This window comes from Mastigoproctus giganteus, chromosome 14 (assembly GCF_048544385.1).
Source record: "Mastigoproctus giganteus isolate SK-2022 chromosome 14, ASM4854438v1, whole genome shotgun sequence".
Classification (NCBI taxonomy): domain Eukaryota; kingdom Metazoa; phylum Arthropoda; class Arachnida; order Uropygi; family Thelyphonidae; genus Mastigoproctus; species Mastigoproctus giganteus.
Genome location: NC_143588.1, coordinates 32,898,176 through 32,917,182, shown reverse-complemented (window position 1 = coordinate 32,917,182; position 19,007 = coordinate 32,898,176). Strand labels below are relative to the sequence as shown.

Genomic DNA, 19,007 nt, shown 5'->3' with positions numbered 1-19,007 from the left:
CAGAGGAGAAAGTAATTCTTGCATGCCTTCTAGTGGAATGAGCAGCAGCCTGGAAAATAAGATGCAGGATATTTCAGAGACTGCTGGGAATCATGGAGGTACAAGCGAACACATGGGTTGTGTTAGGGTGGCTAAGAGGAAGAGCAGGTGCATGTATATTTGCATTTACACCAATGCTAGGAGTTTAGTAAATAAATTTGATGAATTTGAGGTATTGCTCAAAACATCAAAGGCAGATATTGTTGGGATTTCAGAGATGTGGTGTCACACAGATATAAGGAATGCAGAACTGGAATTTGGGGAGTACAATGTCTACAGAAAGGATAGACAGGATAGGAAGGGAGGAGGGGTTATGCAATTAGTTAAGAAACACATAAAATCCAAGGAAGTGAAGCCAGTCGACATCGCTGGACATTGCAGTGTCGAGTCAGTTTGGTGTGACATAAGCATTGGGAGATCAAAATTGAGAGTAGGAGTGTGCTATAGGCCTAATGACTCTGATGAGTATAATAAGAAACTGTACAGAGAAATAGAGTGGGCCAGTAAATCAGAGAGTCTTATAATGGGGGATTTTAATTTCCCAGATATTGACTGGAATTTGGGGGCTAGTCACTCACACACTAGCAAGGCTTTTGTGGATTTATTGGATGATTGTTTTCTACATCAGCATGTTCGGGAGGCAACTAGAGGGAGTAATACTCTTGATTTGATTATCAGTAGTGATTCTTCATGCATTAAGAATCTGCGGATAAATGAACCACTAGGTGGCAGTGATCACAGTGTTCTGAAGTGGGAGTTACTCAAAGAGGTAACTACCATTAGGGGTAAAGGGAAGGGGTATCGCTTTCGTAAAGGCGACTACGATGGACTGAGACAGTATTTAAATTCTATACAGTGGGATCCACTGATGATGTTACCAACAGCAAATTCAAAATGGGAAGCATTCAAAGAACTTATCTTGGAAGCTACTAGGCTTTACATACCAACTAAGAAATACTGTTCAAGGTTTAGGCCTAAATGGATGTCAGATTAACTAATGAGGCATATGGCAGAGAAGAAAAATGCATGGGATACATACAAATTAACACACGACACAGAAGCCTATGATAGATAAAAGTTGATCTGTAACCAAGTTACAAAGGAGGTTAGGCAGGCGAAGGCAGCTTACGAGAGATCCTTGGCAAGGGATGTGAAGAAAAACAGCAAAGAGTTCTTTACTTATGTAAACTCTAGAAGGAAGGGGATGAATCAGATTGGTCCACTTGATATCGATGGGTCAACTGTTGATGACCCTGCTCAGGTAGCTAACAAACTAAATGAATATTTTCATCGACATTCACACATGAGGAGTTATTCAGTGAGGGGAATGCCAGAGGTGTACTCAACTCTAGCAGGAAGCTAAAGAATCTTGTAATAACTGAGAGTAAAGTGGAGGAGAAATTGTTGAAGATAAACACAAGAAAGGCACCTGGGGTGTATGGGATCTATCCAGTTATATTAAAGGAGGTAGCAAAGGAAGTAAGCAAACCCTTAGCCATAATTATGAGAGCTTCCTTGGACTCAGGGGAGGTACCCATGGACTGGAGATGTACAAACGTGACCCCAATTCACAAGGGAGGATCAAAGGCTGACACAAGTAATTATAGACCTGTGAGTTTAACTTCTGTTCCTGGAAAATTAATGGAGGCACTGGTTAAAGAAGCACTGCAGGATCATCTAGACAAGACTTCAGTTATAGCTCGGACACAGCATGGTTTTGTTTTGGGGAAGTCTTGTCTGACCAATTTGATTGGATACTATGATGCAGTTACAAAAGAACTGGATGCAGGGAATAACTTTGATATCAGAATAATCACCTGAGAGGGCATAAATTCAAATTGAGGAAAGACAGATTAGCATTAGTAGAGGCATTTGATGCAAGAAAGCAAGCTTATGCAGCATCAGCCAAAAAAAAAAAAAAAAACCCACTTCCACTTCACCCCTCTGTTCGTTCAAAATACCTGTGCAGCTGAGCCTTAAACTTATTTAGGCTATCAACCTCCACTAAATAACTCCTCATGTGTGAATGTCGATGCAAAATATTCATTTAGTTTGTTAGCTACCTGAGCAGGATCATCAACAGTTGACCCATCAATATCAAGTGGACCAATCTGATTCATCCCCTTCATTCTAGAGTTTACATAAGTAAAGAACTCTATGATCTATAAAGATGTAGGATAGATGTGCGGAAATTTGCCTTTAGCCAGCGGGTGGTTGGTAGGTGGAACAGACTTCCATCCCTTGTCGTGGAAGTTGATAGCCTAAATAAGTTTAAGGCTCAGCTGGACAGGTATTTCAAACGAACAGAGGGGTGAAGTGGAAGTGGTTATTTTTTATTTATTTATTTTACTTTATTTATTTTTTTTTTTTTGGCTGATGCTGCATAAGCTTGCTTTCTTGCATCAAATGCCTCTACTAATGCTAATGCTAATGACTTTGCTTGACCAGGTGCAAATTACCATTGCTCTAGTGAATTGAAGCAGTCTGGCTTTTTACATTTCAAGCTATGGGGCATATCCATTACAGATCAGGTGGTCATAATTCAGTGATTACTTAGTCTATTTCACACGATTTTGTTATTCTACCATTATTCAGTCCATTTTTATTTTCAAAATATACTATATCAGCAAACTATCCAACAACAATCAAGTGAACTATTCAAACTGAATTATTTTATTCTTTTCTACAGAAAATCAGAAATAGGATAACCCTTATTCAGTGGCATACCTAGATATATCTTAATAAACAGAATCCCTAAAAGGCACACTTTTCTACCTCAATATATAGTTGCAAAGAACCTTTGCAACTATATATGCTGCCCAACCTAAACTACACTGGGGCCATGACTCTTTCCAGCCTCCTGGCATGCAGCAGCCCTTACATTTTCCATTACACGTGATTTAAATTATACATGATTTCAGTGATAATTAACACAATATTTAAAGTGTTCCTATAACATAGAAAAAATAACTAAATATTCTAACTAATAACAAACAACTTAAAGGCAACTCACCTTAGAGAAGCTGCTGTTTGCTTTGCTGTTTTTAAAGCAGATTTCAGTGGGCTGTAGTGTGCACTTGATATCTTCGGCATAAGTTCATCTCTTGAAAGTTGTGTAGAACTACCCAAAACAAAGTGGACATCCTTTTTATTTGATAAATCAGCTTTATCCTGAAAAGTAGATATTAAAACAGATTATTAACCTCATAAGTAAAATGACTTAAATAAATCTAAGATATGTACGTAATGATCTTTCACTTATCTACAGCTGATGTCTGAAGAGAGGAACACACATGTGAATGCACATACACACAAGTGTGTGCAGATTTCCAACACTGATTGATTTCCAACATTTTCATTTTATCTTGTATATAGAGCTGGCAATATAACCTATTAAAAAGTAGGGAGTACCTGTTTCACATTTTCCAATGTGCAGGCAATCAATCTAATCAATGGAAAAGTGAGCAGCTGAGATCTAATTGAGCCTCTTGTACACCATCTTTATAAATATTTTGTCCAAACAGCTTGGCAAAGAGTAAAGGCTCCTTGCATGGTTTTGGTATGGCACAAATTTAAGGGTGGTGCCATGAAAGAGGATAGGGGTTTCCTGAAAATATCCGGTTGCAAAAAAATTAATACAATGCACAGGTCAGCTTTGGTCAGATTCCCAGGCAAATTGTATTGAAAAGTATCTAGTTCTGCTGCACTATGTGGAGGAGATTCAGTGTTCTCCCGAGAGCCTATCAAATGGGCACACCGCTCGGCGAATTTAACTGACTGCTCGGTGAATTAAACTGACCGCCCAGTTAAAGTTTAAGCGATTCTCGAGGTACCATATGGTATTGCTCACTGATCTCAATCAATATTAATTCTAACGTACTATGCGATCAAGGCCAATGCGACAGGAACAAATAATGTAAAATTATGCAATTAATTTTTGCTCTGTATTGCTTAAGTCACATTTATAAATAACAGAAAATTTTATAATATTGGAAAGTATTACACTTCCCTGCCCGGCTACTTCATAATGCCGCGAGGCTGGCAAAATTTTCTAAGGAGAACACTGAGATTTGATTAATGATTCTTTTAACTCAGCTAGAGTAAAAGGTTGATGTTGTCGGAGTGAGAGATTTGCCGAGAACTTACCTTTGTAACTCTCATCATCAGTTTTAATGAACTAAAAACAGGATATATATATATATATATGAGGAAGTTCAGATATTATAAAAATATTCATCTAAAACATTGCAATATCAGTAGGAGAGAACAGCTCATGTCCATTCCATCATATTATTAGAGGATGAAGTGGTAGAAGTTTCGTTCTTTCGTTTCATTGAAAGTTATGTTTGGGTTGCCACTCGGCTGTAGTTTCAAGTGGCTGATGCAACATATTAGTTAAAAAAACAGAACTTGTTTACATGCCCCAAGATACATAATTCTAGATATTTTTGAATTATGAATAGCAATAGCCTGCCTATAGACTGAGCAGATAGAGAATGTATCACAAGAAAAACTGGAATGTCACAATTTTGTATTTCTTTCTGCTGTCTCTTTGGTTTGTTATTTGGTTTTTAAGAGCATTAGCAACTAAGGCCATATTGCTCAGAGAATATGCGGTGGTCATTCCCTGACCTTTCCGCATCCTCCGTATTTGGTGGTGACGGGATCGAACCCCGGTCTAATCAAGAAGCATGTGTTACAAACTGCTGTTCCTTCCCACCTGGCTACAGAGGTGCCGCTGTCTCCTTGCAAAGTTGGAGTTATGTTCCATTACAGTCTTAAGTCATGAACTTGAAAGCTCTAATAATGAGCAGTAGCTGGAAAGCAAGGGGGCTAGAGATTTCAAGAGCAACTGAGAGTTATCATGGAACAAGTAAATACACGGGCTGTCTTAGGGTAACTAAGAATAAGAACTGAAGCATGTATACATGCATGTACAACAATTCTAGGAGAGTAAAGTAAAAAAAATTTATGAATTTGAAGTGCTGGTCAAGGCATCAAAGGCAGGGATATTGTAGGGATATCAGAGACGTAGTATCACACAGGTATAAGGAATGTAGAATTGGAATTCAGGGAGTAAAATATGTATAAAAAGAACAGACAGGATGCGAAAGAAGTAGGGGTTATGCTGTTAGTTAAGAAACACAAAAAAATCTAAGGAAGTGCATCCAGTTGACATGGGAGAACAGAGCAATGTTGAGTCAGGTTGGTGTGTGACAAAAGCACTGGGAAAGCAAAAATGAGGGTAGGAGTGTGTTATAGGCCTAATGACTCTGATGACTACAAGAAAAAACCGTACAGAAAAAAGGTGTGGGCCAGGAAATCAGAATGTCTTATAATGTGGGATTTTAACTTTCCAGATATTGACTGTAACTTGTGAATTGGTCACTCACACATTAGAAAGAGTTTTGTTGATTTATTGAATTATGATTGTTTTTCTACAACAGCATGTTAAAGAGACAACCAGAGGGAGTAATACGCTTGATCTGATTATCAGCAGTGATTATTCTCGCATTAAGAATCTACAGATAAAGAAACCACTAGATGGCAGTGATTACAGTTTACTGATATGGGATTTACTTAAAGATGTAACTAACATCATGGGTAAAAGGAAGATTTTTGCTTTCATAAAGGTGGCCTCAGACAGTTTTTAAATTGTATATCGTAGGATCAACTGATAACATTACCAACAGCAAATTCTAAATGGATAGCATTCAAGGAATTAATCATGAAGCTACTAGGCATTTCATACTAACTAAGAAATACGTTTCATGGTTTAGGCATAAATGGACGGCAGATGAACTAATGAAACTCATGGCACAGAAGAAAAATGATTGAGATGCATATAAATTATCAGGCAACACAGAAGCCTATGGTGGATATAAACTAGTCTTTAAAGTGGTCACAAAGTACATTAGGGAAGCGATGGCAGATTATGAGAAATCTCTGGCAAAGGATGCAAAGAAAAAAGCAAAGACTTCTTTACTTATGTAAACTCTAGAAAAAAAAGGATTAATCAGATTGGCCTACTTGATAACAATGATTCGAATGTGGTAATCCTGCTCAAGTAGCTGACAAACTGATTGAGTATTTAGCATCTACATTCACACATGTGGAATTCTGTAGGAAAGTGGAGGCAAGGAGCTTATCAAACTCTAACAGGGAGCGAAATGCTTTTGCAATAACTGAGAGCAAAATGGAGAAGCAAATGTTGAAATTAAACATAAGAAGGCATCTGGGTGGCTTTCTTAAGGAGGTAGCAAAGAAAGTAAGCAAACCCTTAGCCATAATTATGAGATCATCCTTTAGAATCAGAAGAGGTCCCCAAGGATTGGTGATGTGCAAATTTATCCTCAATTCACAAAGGGAGTGATCAAAGGTTGATATGAGTAAGTCCAGACCTGTTAGTTTGACTTCTTTTCAGGGATTAATAATGGAGTCACTGGTTAAAGAAGCATTGCAGGATCATCTACACACGATTGCAGTTAAAATTCAGACACAGCAGGGTTTGTTACAGGGAAGTCTTGACTGACAAATTTAACTGGATAATATCATGTAGCCACAAAGGAACTGGATGCAAAAAATAATTTTATTGTCATACTTGGATTTAAGGAATATGATGCAAGAAAGCAAGCTTCTACAGCATCAGCCAAAAAAAAGTCACCGAGAATCACTACATCCTGTGGGACCAGCGCATTCTGCCATGGAGATTGCCGTTGTGTTGCCTGATGCACAGGAGTTAGCTCTGGCATTCAGTTGGGCAGCTGAGAGCGTGACAGGCCCCTCATCTTAATTTCTTCGAGGGCATATACCCTACACTCAAACTCTCATAAATGCCCATCAGAATGCTGAGTTGGTGTTTGATTTCTTCAGTGTCTCTCCTAGTTCTCCTTGGCTAGATCATTTCCTATTCTAGACAGCTCTGCAAACATTTCACATTTTTTTAGACTGAGATGCGTTGGAGAATTGCCCCTTCGGTTCTTCCACAAGACACAGTACTACTGCTAATTTGGGCTCGCTGCTTTGCTGTTCTAGTCTGGGTCATGATTCCCTTTCAGTATAATTTAATTAACAACGAAATTTAATAAAATTAAAATAAATCTTACTGATTAATTGATAATATTATCAATCTAACAGATTTCAAATACAGTGCTACGTATTTCGCAATTCAGTTTTACATTAAACCTTATGATATGAAGTTCGGGATTTACGTTACGCTATTCCGTATTGTATAACAATGGCGGAAAGTTACGAAAAGTAAGATCTACGGACTCCAAGTATTAATTTTCAAAATCTTGATCTATATTCAAATAAACCAAGGAGCTTGACTAGGACTATAAACTACTCATAGAAAATAATTTAGTATACAATTAAGTCAAAATAATGACTAAATATATATAAAAACTTAGTTTTCGCCGGATCTGCAAAAATCTTATCAAACATGGTAATATTTTCGAACCCAGGTCAAATCTGTAATGGCATACAGCAGACTACTGTAAAAACTGAAGTAGTATGACATTAAGGGTAAGTTGATGCTATGGATAAAGGGTTGGTTGAGTGGGAGAAGACAGGGTGGTAATTAGCATTAGAATTAGTAGAGACATATGATGCAAGAAAGCAAGCTTATGTAGCATCAGCCAAAAAAAAACCCCACTTCCACTTCACCCCTCCATTCATTCGAAATACCTGTCCAGCTGAGGCTTAAATTTATTTAGGCTATCAACTTCCACGACAAGGGATGGAAGTCTGTTCCACAAACCAACTATCCGCTGGCTAAAGGCAAATTTCTGCACGTCTATCCTACATCTGTCTTTCCTCAATTTGAATTTATGCCCTCTCAGGTGATTATTCTGAGGAAGAGGAAGAATCCCATCAGCACAGAGCATGCTCAAACCATTCAAGGCTTTATACACCTCTATCAGATCACCTCGCTGGTGCCTAGTCTCCAGACACTGTAATTTGCAAAATTTAAGCCTTTCTTCGTAAGAGCAACCCTTTGTTTCATTCACTAACCTTGTTGCCCTTCACTGTACTTGTTCCAGCAGCTCTACATCCTTCTTGAAATGAGGCCTCCAGACCTGTACACAATACTCAAGGTGTGGCCTGACCATTGCCTTATACAAGGGAATAATCACCTCCTTATCCCTGCTACAAAAATTCCTGTATATCATTGACAAGACACCATGAGCTACTCTTGCAACCCGTCTGCACTGCTCAGAGAACTTCATATCTGCCTGCACAATTACCCCCAGGTCCTTTTCCTTCTCTACCACTATCAGCGTAGTACCACAGATTTGATACATTGCTCTGGGGTTGCTGCTTCCCATATGTAGTCCTTTACATTTGTCAAAGTTAAACTTCATTTGCCACCTCTCAGCCCATCTGCTTAACTTTCCAGATCCTGTTGCAGCACCATAGTGTCAGTAGTGTCCTTGACAACCCTGCCAACTTTGTATCATCTGCAAACTTGAACATTAAGCTTGATATACCATCATCAATATCATTTATAAATACAGAAAACAACAATGGACCCAACACTGAACCCTGAGGGACTCCACTAATAACATTAGTCCACTATGAGCAGTGTCCATTGATTACCACTCACTGTCTTCTCTCCCTCAACCACCCCTTTATCCATAGCAGCAATTTGCCTCCAATGCCACACTGCTCCAATTTGTGCAGCAGTCTTCCATGTGCAACAGTATTAAAAGCCTTTGTAAGATCCAAGTACATAATATCAAAGTCATCATAGTATCCAATCAAATTGGCCAGGCAAGACTTCCCCTTAACAAAACCATGCTGTGTGTGTGTGAGCTATAACTGAAGTCTTCTCTAGATGATCCTGCAGTGCTTCTTTAACCAGTGCCTCCATTAATTTTCCTGGAACAGAAGTTAAGCTCACAGGTCTATAATTACTTGTGTCAGCCTTTGATCCTTCTTTGTGAATTGGGGTCACATTTGCACATTTCCAGTCTATGGGTACCTCCCCTGAGTCTAAGGAAGCTCTCATAATTATGGCTAAGGGTTTGCTTACTTCCTTTGCTGCCTCCTTTAATATAACTGGATAGATCCCATCCACCCCCGGGTGCCTTTCTTGTGTTTATCTTCAACAGTTTCTCCTCCACTTTACTCCCAGTTATTTCAAGATTCTGTAGCTTACTGCTAGAGTTGAATACACCTCTGGCATTCCCCTCGCTGAATAACTCCTCATGTGTGAATGTCGATGCAAAATATTCATTTAGTTTGTTAGCTACCTGAGCAGGATCATCAACAGTTGACCCATCAATATCAAGTGGACCAATCTGATTCATCCCCTTCCTTCTAGAGGTTACATAAGTAAAGAACTCTTTGCTGTTTTTCTTTGCATCCCTTGCCAAAGATTTCTCGTAATCTGCCTTTGCCTGCCTAACCTTTTTTGTAACTTGGTTACAGATCAACTTGTATCTATCATAGGCTTCTGTGTCACATGTTAATTTATATGTATCCCATGCATTTTTCTTCTTTGTCATATGTCTCATTAGTTCATCTGACATCCATTTAGGCCTAAACCTTGAACAATATTTATTAGTTGGTATGTAAAGCCTAGTAGCTTCCAAGATAAGTTCTTTGAATGCTTCCCATTTTGAATTTGCTGTTGGTAACATCTTCAGTTAGTTCCACTGTATAGAATTTAAATACTGTCTCAGACCATCGTAGTCGCCTTTATAAAAGCGATACCCCTTCCCTTTACCCCTAATGGTAGTTACCTCTTTAAGTAAATCCCACTTCAGCACACTGTGATCACTGCCACCTAGTGGTTCCTTTATCTGCAGATTCTTAATGCATGAAGAATCACTACTGATAATCAAATCAAGAGTATTACTCCCTCTAGTTGTCTCCCGAACATGCTTTGTCTTTAGCCAGCAAGGTTTATCATTATCATTAGCCATATGGTGCAAGGAAGCCTGAGGCTTACGCTGGCACCAGCCAAAAAAAAAATTTCTGAATTACCCTTAGAGAGAGAGAGAAAAAAACAGTCAGAATTAGAGGGGATTCATCACGAAAGAGAAGAATGATGATATCCAGCTCAGGACCCTGGGTGTGCCAGGCCCATACTCACCAGATGTGAGCCCCTGAGGTCAGTGGTAGATTGCTGGAACAAGCTTCCAACTGTCATTGTGGAAGTTGATAACTTATATAAATTCAAAGAACAACTGGACAAACTATTGGAGCGAATGGATAGGTAAAATGCAAAGGGTTGTGTTTTTTTGTTTTTTTGGTTGAGGCTGTATAACCTTTTATTCTAGTATCATATGCCTCTACTAATGCTAATCAGAATATATAATTATATCAATACCCATATTAATTGGGACTTTATTTGGCCTGAGTGATCTCTTTTAACAAGAGTGGGGAATGTCGGAGACAACCCAGTATGATGTTGCTGATCAACTTATAAGTAGGGAGCACTGATCTGTACTGAAAAAAAAAAAGACCCTCGATTGTGAGGAGAGGCTGTGCAAGTGAGACTGAGTTATATGAAATTAGCAATTTCAAAATTAACGATGACTGTTTATTAGAAAAACATTTGGGCCTAAAGGCTCGTGAAGTTGAGAGCACATGATGATTAATTCTGAGAGAAGTAGCCAGAGTGCATTGAACTATTGAGATTAGCATTAGTAGAGGCATATGCTACAAGAAAGCAAAATAATGCAGCATCAGCCAAAAAAAAAAAAAAAAAAATCTCCCATTTCATTCTTCCATTCATTCCAAATGCCTGTTCAACTCAGCCTTAAATTTATTTAGGCTATCAACTTCCACAACAAGAAATGGAAGTATGTTCCAGCAATCAACTACCCACTGGCTAAAGGCAAATTTCCAGACACCTATTCTACAACTGTCTTTCCTCAATTTTAATCTATACCCCCCCATCAGATTCTTAATCAGAGCAAGAGGAAAAATCCCATCAGAATTCAGCCTGCTCAAACCATTCAAGACCTTATACACCTCAATCAGATCACCTCATATGTGCCTACACTCCAGACATTGCATTTGCAGAACTTAAGCCTTTTTTGGTTTGTTTGTTTGTTATTTGGTTTTTAGGAGCATTAGCAACTAAGACCATATTGCTCCGGGATATGTGGTGGTCATTCCCTGACCTTTCCGCATCCTCCGTATTTGGTGGTGACGGGCGCAAACCCCGGTCTAATCAAGAAGCGTGTGCTACGCACTGCTGCTCCTTCCCACCTGGCTACGGAGGCACCTTTTTTTTTTTTTGGTAAGAGCACCCCTTTGTTCCCCTCACCAATCTTGTTGCCCTTCTTTGTACTCGTTCTACCAACTCTACATCCTTCCTAAAATGAGGCCTCCAGACCTGTACAGTACTCATGGTGTGGCCTGACCCTTGCATTGTACAATAGGATAATCACCTCCCTGTCATTGCTACCAAAATTCCTATATATCATTGACAAGACTCTATGACTTGCCCTGGCAGCCCGTCTGCGCTGCTCAATGAACTTCATATCTGACTGCACAATTACCCCCAAGGTCTTTAACACTTTCCACTTCCCTGAGTATAGAACCAGACAGTTGGTATATTTCTCTTGAGTTATAGCTACACGTATGTAGTACTTTCCATTTGTCACCATTAAACTTCAGTTGCCACTTCTCAGACTATTTTCCCAACTTATCTAGATCCTGTTTTACTAGCATATTGTCTTTACTGTCATTAGCAACCTGGCCAATCTTTCTATCATCTGCAAACTTGGACATTCAGCACGATATACCTTCATCAATATCATTGATGAATACACAAAACAACAACGGGACAGTACCAAACCCTGGAAAACTTCACTAATAATATTCATCCACGAAGAACCCATTGATTACCATTCTGTCGTCTCCCACTCAGCCATCAGTTTATCCATTGTAGCGACTTACCCTTAATGCCATACCTCTCCAATTTGTACAGCAGTCTTCCATGTGCAACAGTATCAAAAGCTTTCCTGAAATCCAAGTATATGATATCAAAATTATTTTTGGCATTCAGTTCCTTTGTGACCACATCATAGTATCCAATCAAATTGGTCAGACAAGACCTCCCTTTAACAAACCTATGCTGTGTCCTAACTATTACTTCAGACTTGTCTAGATGATGATCCTGCAATGCTTCTTTAACCAGTGATTCCATTATTTTCCTCGGAACATAGATTAAACTAACAGATCTTTAGTTACTTGTTAACTTTTGAACCCCCTTTGTGAATTGGTAATTCATTTGGACACCTCAAGTAAATGGGGTGTGCAAATGAATTACCAATTCACAAGTAAATGGGGAACTCCACTGTGTCTAAGGGAGCTCTCATAATTATAGCTAAGGGTTTGTTTACTTCCTTTGCTGCCTCCTTTAATATAACTGGATAGATCCCGTCCACCCTAGGTGACTTTTTTTTATGTTTATCTTCAAAACTTTCTCCTCCACTTTGCTCTCAGTTATTACAAAATCACTTAGCTTCCTGTTAGAGTTTGATAAACTTCTGGCACTCCCCTCATTGAATAACTCCTCATGTGTGAATGTTGATGCAAAATACTCATTCAGTTTTTCAGCTACCTGAGCATGATCATCAATAGTCAACCCATCTATGTTAAGTGGCCCAATATGATTCATCCCTTTCCTTCTCGAGTTTACATAAGTAAAGAACTCTTTGCTGTTTTTCTTTGCATCCTTTTCCAAAGATATCTCGTATTCTGTGTTCGCCTGCCTACCCTTCTTTGTGACTTGATTAGAGACTAGTTTATATCTGCCATAGGCTTCTGTGTAACCTGATAATTAATATGCATTCCATACATTTTTCTTCTCTGCGACGAGATTGGTTTAGTTCATTAGTTCATCTGACATCCAATTAGGACTAAATCTTCAACAGTATTTCTTAGTTGGAAACATTCCCATTTAGAATTCAACGCTGGTAGCATCATCAGTTGATCCCACTGTATAGAATTTAAAAACTGTCTCAGACCGCTATAGTTACCTTTACGAAAGCAAAAAGCAAATGCTCTTCCCTTTACCCTTGATGGTAGTTACAACATTATGTAATTCCCACATCACTACATTGTTATCACTGTCACCCAGTGGTTCCTTTATCTGCAAATTCTTAGTGCATGAATAATCACTGCTGATAATCAGATCAAGAGTACTACTCCCTCTGGCTGCCTCTCGAATGTGTTGCTGTAAAAAACAGTCATCTTCACCTGTCTTAGACCACTGTAAGTAACTACAGTGGTCTCAGACAGTTTTTAAATTCTATGCAGTGGGACCAACAGTTGATGTTACCATCAGCAAATTCTAAGTGGCAAATTCTTCATGGCCAAGAAGAAATGTGCATGGGATGCATATAAATTATCAGGGGATACAGCAGCCCATGGTAGATATATACTTGTTTGCAATCAAGTCATTATGGATGCTAAGCAACCTAAGGCACATTATGCCTTAGCTTTGGCCAAGACTCTTTATGTAAACACCAGAAGGAAGAGGAGGGATCATGTTGGTCCACTTGATATGATGGTTCAATTGTTGATAATCCTGCTCAGGTTGCTAAAAAGCTGAACAAGTACTTTGCATCTACGTTCACAGACAATGAATTCTTTAGGGGAGTGGATGCCAGAGGTTAATGAAACTATAATGGAGCTAAATGATTTTGTAATAACTGAGAGGTAAGCGGAAGAGAAATTTTTACACAAGAAAAAAAAGGCACCTGAGGTGGGTGGGATCTATCCAATTATATTATGGGAGGTAAACAAACCCTTGGTCATAGTTATGAGAGCATCCTTGAGGGAAATTCCCGTGGACAGGAGACATCCGAATGTGTCCTCAAATCACAAAATGTGACATGAGTAATTACATATGTGTTTAAATTCTGTTGAAAGGAAAATAATCGAATTACTGTTTAAAGAATTAATGCAGAACCATGTAGACAGAAGTGCCATTATAATAATTCAGTCAAAGGAACTGGATGCAAAAAATAATTCTGATATCATATACTTGGATTTCAGGGCAAATTTTGATACTCTTACATTTAACAGAGTGCTATTTAAATTGGAGCACTGTGGCATTAAGGGCAAGTTACTACTATAGAAAAAGGGATAGCTGAGTTTGAGAAGACAGACAGTTATTATTAATGGACACTACTCATTGTGGACTAATGTTATCACTGGAATTCCGCAGAGTTCGGAGCTGGGCCCATCACTGCATCAGGCTTAATCTCTAAGTTCACATTTGAGCATTAGTAAAGGCACACGATGCAAGAAAGCAAGCTTATGCTGCATCAGCCAAAAAAAAAACAAATTCTGATTTCACCCCTCCATTCATTCCAAATACCTGTCCAATTCAGCTTAAATTTATTTAGGCTATCAACTTCCACAACAAAAGATGTAAGTTTATGCCACCAATCATCTACCCGCTGGCTAAAGGCAAACTTCCGCATATCTATCCTACAACTGTCTTTCCTCAATTTGAATTTATGCCCTCTCAGGTGATTATTCTGCGCAAGAGGAAGAATCCCATCAGCATTCAGCATGCTAAAACCTCAATCAGATCACCTCGCAGGTGCCTAGTCTCCAAACACTATAATCTGCAAAACTTAAGCCTTTCTTCATAAGAGCAACCCTTTGTTTCATTCACTAATCTTGTTGCCCTTCTCTGTACTTGTTCCAGCAGCTCTATATTCTTCTTAAAATTAGGCTTTCAGACCTGTAAACAGTACTCAAGATGTGGCCTGACCATTGCCTTATACAAGGGGATAATCACCTCCTTAACAATGCTAGAAAAATTCCTGTATATCACTATGAGCTACTCTTGCAGACCGTCTGCATGGCTCAAAAAACTTCATATCTGCCTACACAATTACCCCCCAGGTCCTTTTCATTCTCTACCAATGTCAATGTAGTTCCACAGAGTTGATAGATTACTATCAACTCTGTGGAACTACAATGCTACACTGCTCCAATTTGTGCAGCTGTCTTCCATGTGCAAAAGTATCAAAAGCCTTTCTAAGATCCAAATATATGATATCAAAGTTATTCCCTGCATCCAGGTACTTTGCGTGTATACTTGCGTATACACCAATGCTAGGAGTTTAGTAAATAAATTTGATGCATTTGAGGTATTGCTCAAAACATCAAAGGCAGATATTGTGGGGATCTCAGAGACGTGGTGTCACACAGATATAAGGAATGCAGAACTGGAATTTGGGGAGTACAATATCTACAGAAAGGATAGACAGGGTAGGAAGGGAGGAGGGGTTATGCTATTAGTTAAGAAATACATAAAATCCAAGGAAGTGAAGCCAGTAGACATTGCTGGACAGTGCAGTGTCGAGTCAGTTTGGTGTGACATAAGCATTGGGAGATCAAAATTGAGAGTAGGAGTGTGCTATAAGCCTAATGACTCTGATGAGTATAATATGAAACTGTACGGGGAAATAGAGTGGGCCAGTAAATCAGAGAGTCTTATAATGGGGGATTTTAATTTCCCAGATATTGACTGGAATTTGGGGGCTGGTCACTCACACACTAGCAAGGCTTTTGTGGATTTATTGGATGACTGTTTTCTACATCAGCATGTTCGGGAGGCAACTAGAGGGAGTAATACTCTTGATTTGATTATCAGTAGTGATTCTTCATGCATTAAGAATCTGCAGATAAATGAACCACTAGGTGGCAGTGATCACAGTGTGCTGAAGTGGGATTTACTCAAAGAGGTAACTACCATTAGGGGTAAAGGGAAGGGTTACTGCTTTCGTAAAGGCGACTACGATGGACTGAGACAGTATTTAAATTCTATACAGTGGAACCAACTGATGATGTTACCAACAGCAAATTCAAAATGGGAAGCATTCAAAGAACTTATCTTGGAAGCTACTAGGCTTTACATACCAACTAAGAAATATTGTTCAAGGTTTGGGCCTAAGTGGATGTCAGATGAACTAATGAGACATATGGCAGAGAAGAAAAATGCATGGAATACATACAAATTAACACGTGACACAGAAGCCTATGATAGATACAAGTTGATCAGTAACCAAGTTACAAAGGAGGTTAGGCAGGCGAAGGCAGATTACGAGAAATCTTTGGCAAGGGATGCAAAGAAAAACAGCAAAGAGTTCTTTACTTATGTAAACTCTAGAAGGAAGGAGATGATTCAGATTGGTCCACTTGATATCGATGGATCAACTGTTGATGATCCTGCTCAGGTAGCTAACAAACTGAATGAATATTTTGCATCGACATTCACACATGAGGAGTTATTCAGCGAGGGGAATGCCAGAGGTGTATTCAATTCTGGCAGTAAGCTAGAGAATCTTGTAATAACTCAGAGTAAAGTGGAGGAGAAATTGTTGAAGATAAATACAAGAAAGGCACCTGGGGTGGATGGGATCTATCCAGTTATATTAAAGGAAGCAGCAAAGGAAGTAAGCAAACCCCTAGCCATAATTATGAGAGCTTCCTTGGACTCAGGGGAAGTACCCATGGACTGGAAATGTGCAAATGTAACCGCAATTCACAAAGGAGGATCAAAGGACTGCTGCACAAATTGGAGCAGTTTGGCACTGGAGGTAAATTGCTGCTATGGATAAAGGGGTGGTTGAGGGGGAGAAGACAGAGAGTGGTAATCAATGGACACTGCTCATCGTGGACTAATGTTATTAGTGGAGTCCCTCAGGGTTCAGTATTGGGTCCATTATTGTTTTCTGTATTTATAAATGATATTGATGATGGTATATCAAGCTTAATGTCCAAGTTTGCAGACGATACGAAAGTTGGCAGGGTTGTCAAGGACACTACTGACACTATGCTACTGCAACAGGATCTGGAAAGGTTGGCCAGATGGGCTTCGAGGTGGCAAATGAAGTTTAACATTGACAAATGTAAAGTACTACATATGGGAAACAGCAACCCCAGAGCAACGTATCAACTCTGTTTTACTACACTGACAGTGGTAGAGAATGAAAGGGACCTGGGGGTGATTGTGCAGGCAGATATGAAGTTTTCTGAGCAGTGCAGATGGCTGCAAGAGTAGCTCATGGTGTATTGTCGATGATATATAGGAATTTTTCTAGCAGGGATAAGGAGGTGATTATTCCCTTGTATAAGGCAATGGTCAGACCACACCTAGAGTACTGTATACAAGTCTGGAGGCCTCATTTCAAGAAGGATCTAGAGATGCTGGAACGCGTACAGAGAAGGGCAACAAGGTTAGTGAATGGAACAAAGAGGTGCTCTTACGAAGAAAGGCTTAAGTTTTGCAGATTACAATGTTTGGAGACTATGCACCTGCGAGGTGATCTGATTGAGAGGCATAAAGCCTTGAATGGTTTGAGCATGCTAAGTGCTGATGGGATTCTTCCTCTTACTCAGAATAATCACCTGAGAGGGTATAAATTCAAATTGAGAAAAGACAGATGTAGGATAGACATGAGGAAATTTGCCTTTAGCCAAAGGGTGGTTGGTTGGTAGAATAGACTTCCATCCCTTGTCGTGGAAGTTGATAGCCTAAATAAGTTTAAGGCTCAGCTGGACAGGTATTTCGAACGAACAGAGGGGTGAAGTGGAAGTGGTTATTTTTTATTTATTTATTTATTTTATTTATTTATTTTTTTTATTTATTTATTTATTTATTTTTTATTTTTTTGATTTTTTTTTGGCTGATGCTGCATAAGCTTGCTTTCTTGAATCAAATGCCTCTAATAATGCTAATCCTAATGCTTTGTGACCACATCATAGTATCCAATCAAAATGGTCAGACAAGACTTCCCCTTAACAAACCCATGCTGTGTTTGAGCTATAACTGAAGTCTTGTCTAAATGATCCTGCAGTGCTTCTTTAAACAGTGCCTCCGTTAATTTCCCTAGAACAGAAGCTAACAGGTCTATAATTACTTGTGTCACCCTTTGATCCTCCTTTGTGAATTGGGGTCACATTTGCACATCTCCATTCCATCGGTACCTCCCCCGAGTCCAAGGAAGCTCTCATAATTATGGCTAATGATTTGCTTACTTCCTTTGCTGCCTCCTTTAATATAACTGGATAGATCTCATCCGCCCAAGGTGCCGACGATACAGAGGTTGGCAGGATTGTTATTGAGAGTCATTACAGTATTCTACCAAAACAAGATCTAAAAAAATTAGGCAGTTGGGCTGAGAAATGGCAACTAATATTAGTAGTAGTAGTAGTGGCATGTGATGCAAGAAAGCAAGTGTAAGAGCTTATGCAACATCAGCCAAAAACAAAAAATCACACCCACCAAATGCCTGTCCAGTTCCTCTTTAAATTAATTAAACCTATCAACTTCCACAACGACAGACGGAAGTTTGTTCCAGCAAATAACCACCTACTGGCTAAAGGCAAATTTCCGCACATCTATTCTACATCTTTTTATTTTTAATTTGAATTTATGCCCCCTTAGGTTCGTAATCTGAACAAGTGGAAGGATCCCATTAGTATTCAGCATGCTCAATCCATTCAAGGCCTTATACACCTCAATCAGATCACTGTGCAGGTGCCTGGTCTTCAGCCACTGCAATTTGCAGAACTTAAGCCTCTCTTGGTAAGAGGATCCCTTCATTCCCCTCACCAATCTTGTTGCCCTTCTCTGTACACACTAAAGCAAATCTATAACCTTCCTAAAATGAGCCTTCAGACCTGTATGCAGTACTCAAGGTGTGGCCTGACCATTGCCTTATACAGAGGGACAATTACCTCCTTTTCCCTGCTAGCAAAATTCCTATATATCATTGACAAAACCCCATGACCTGCCCTGGCAGCCTGTCTGCATTGCTCAGAAAACTTCATATCTGACTGCACAATTACTCCCAGGTCGTTTTCATTTTCAACCACCTTAAGTGTAGTACCACACACTTGGTACGTTTCTCTGGGGTTACTTCTACCCATACGCAGAATTTTTGCATATGGGTAGAAGTAACCCATATGCAAAACATTTC

General features: G+C 39.2%; 1 protein-coding gene across 1 annotated transcript in view; it reads right to left on the bottom strand.

Moving 5' to 3' along the window:
• Positions 1 to 19,007, bottom strand: part of LOC150075056 (band 3 anion transport protein-like) — a 934,629-nt gene that overhangs the window by 641,925 nt on the left and 273,697 nt on the right. Inside the window, exon 5 of the mRNA XM_090388866.1 lies at positions 3,053 to 3,210. Within this exon, the coding sequence (XP_090244992.1) occupies positions 3,053 to 3,210 (158 nt within the window). The remainder of the gene's footprint in view (positions 1 to 3,052; positions 3,211 to 19,007) is intronic.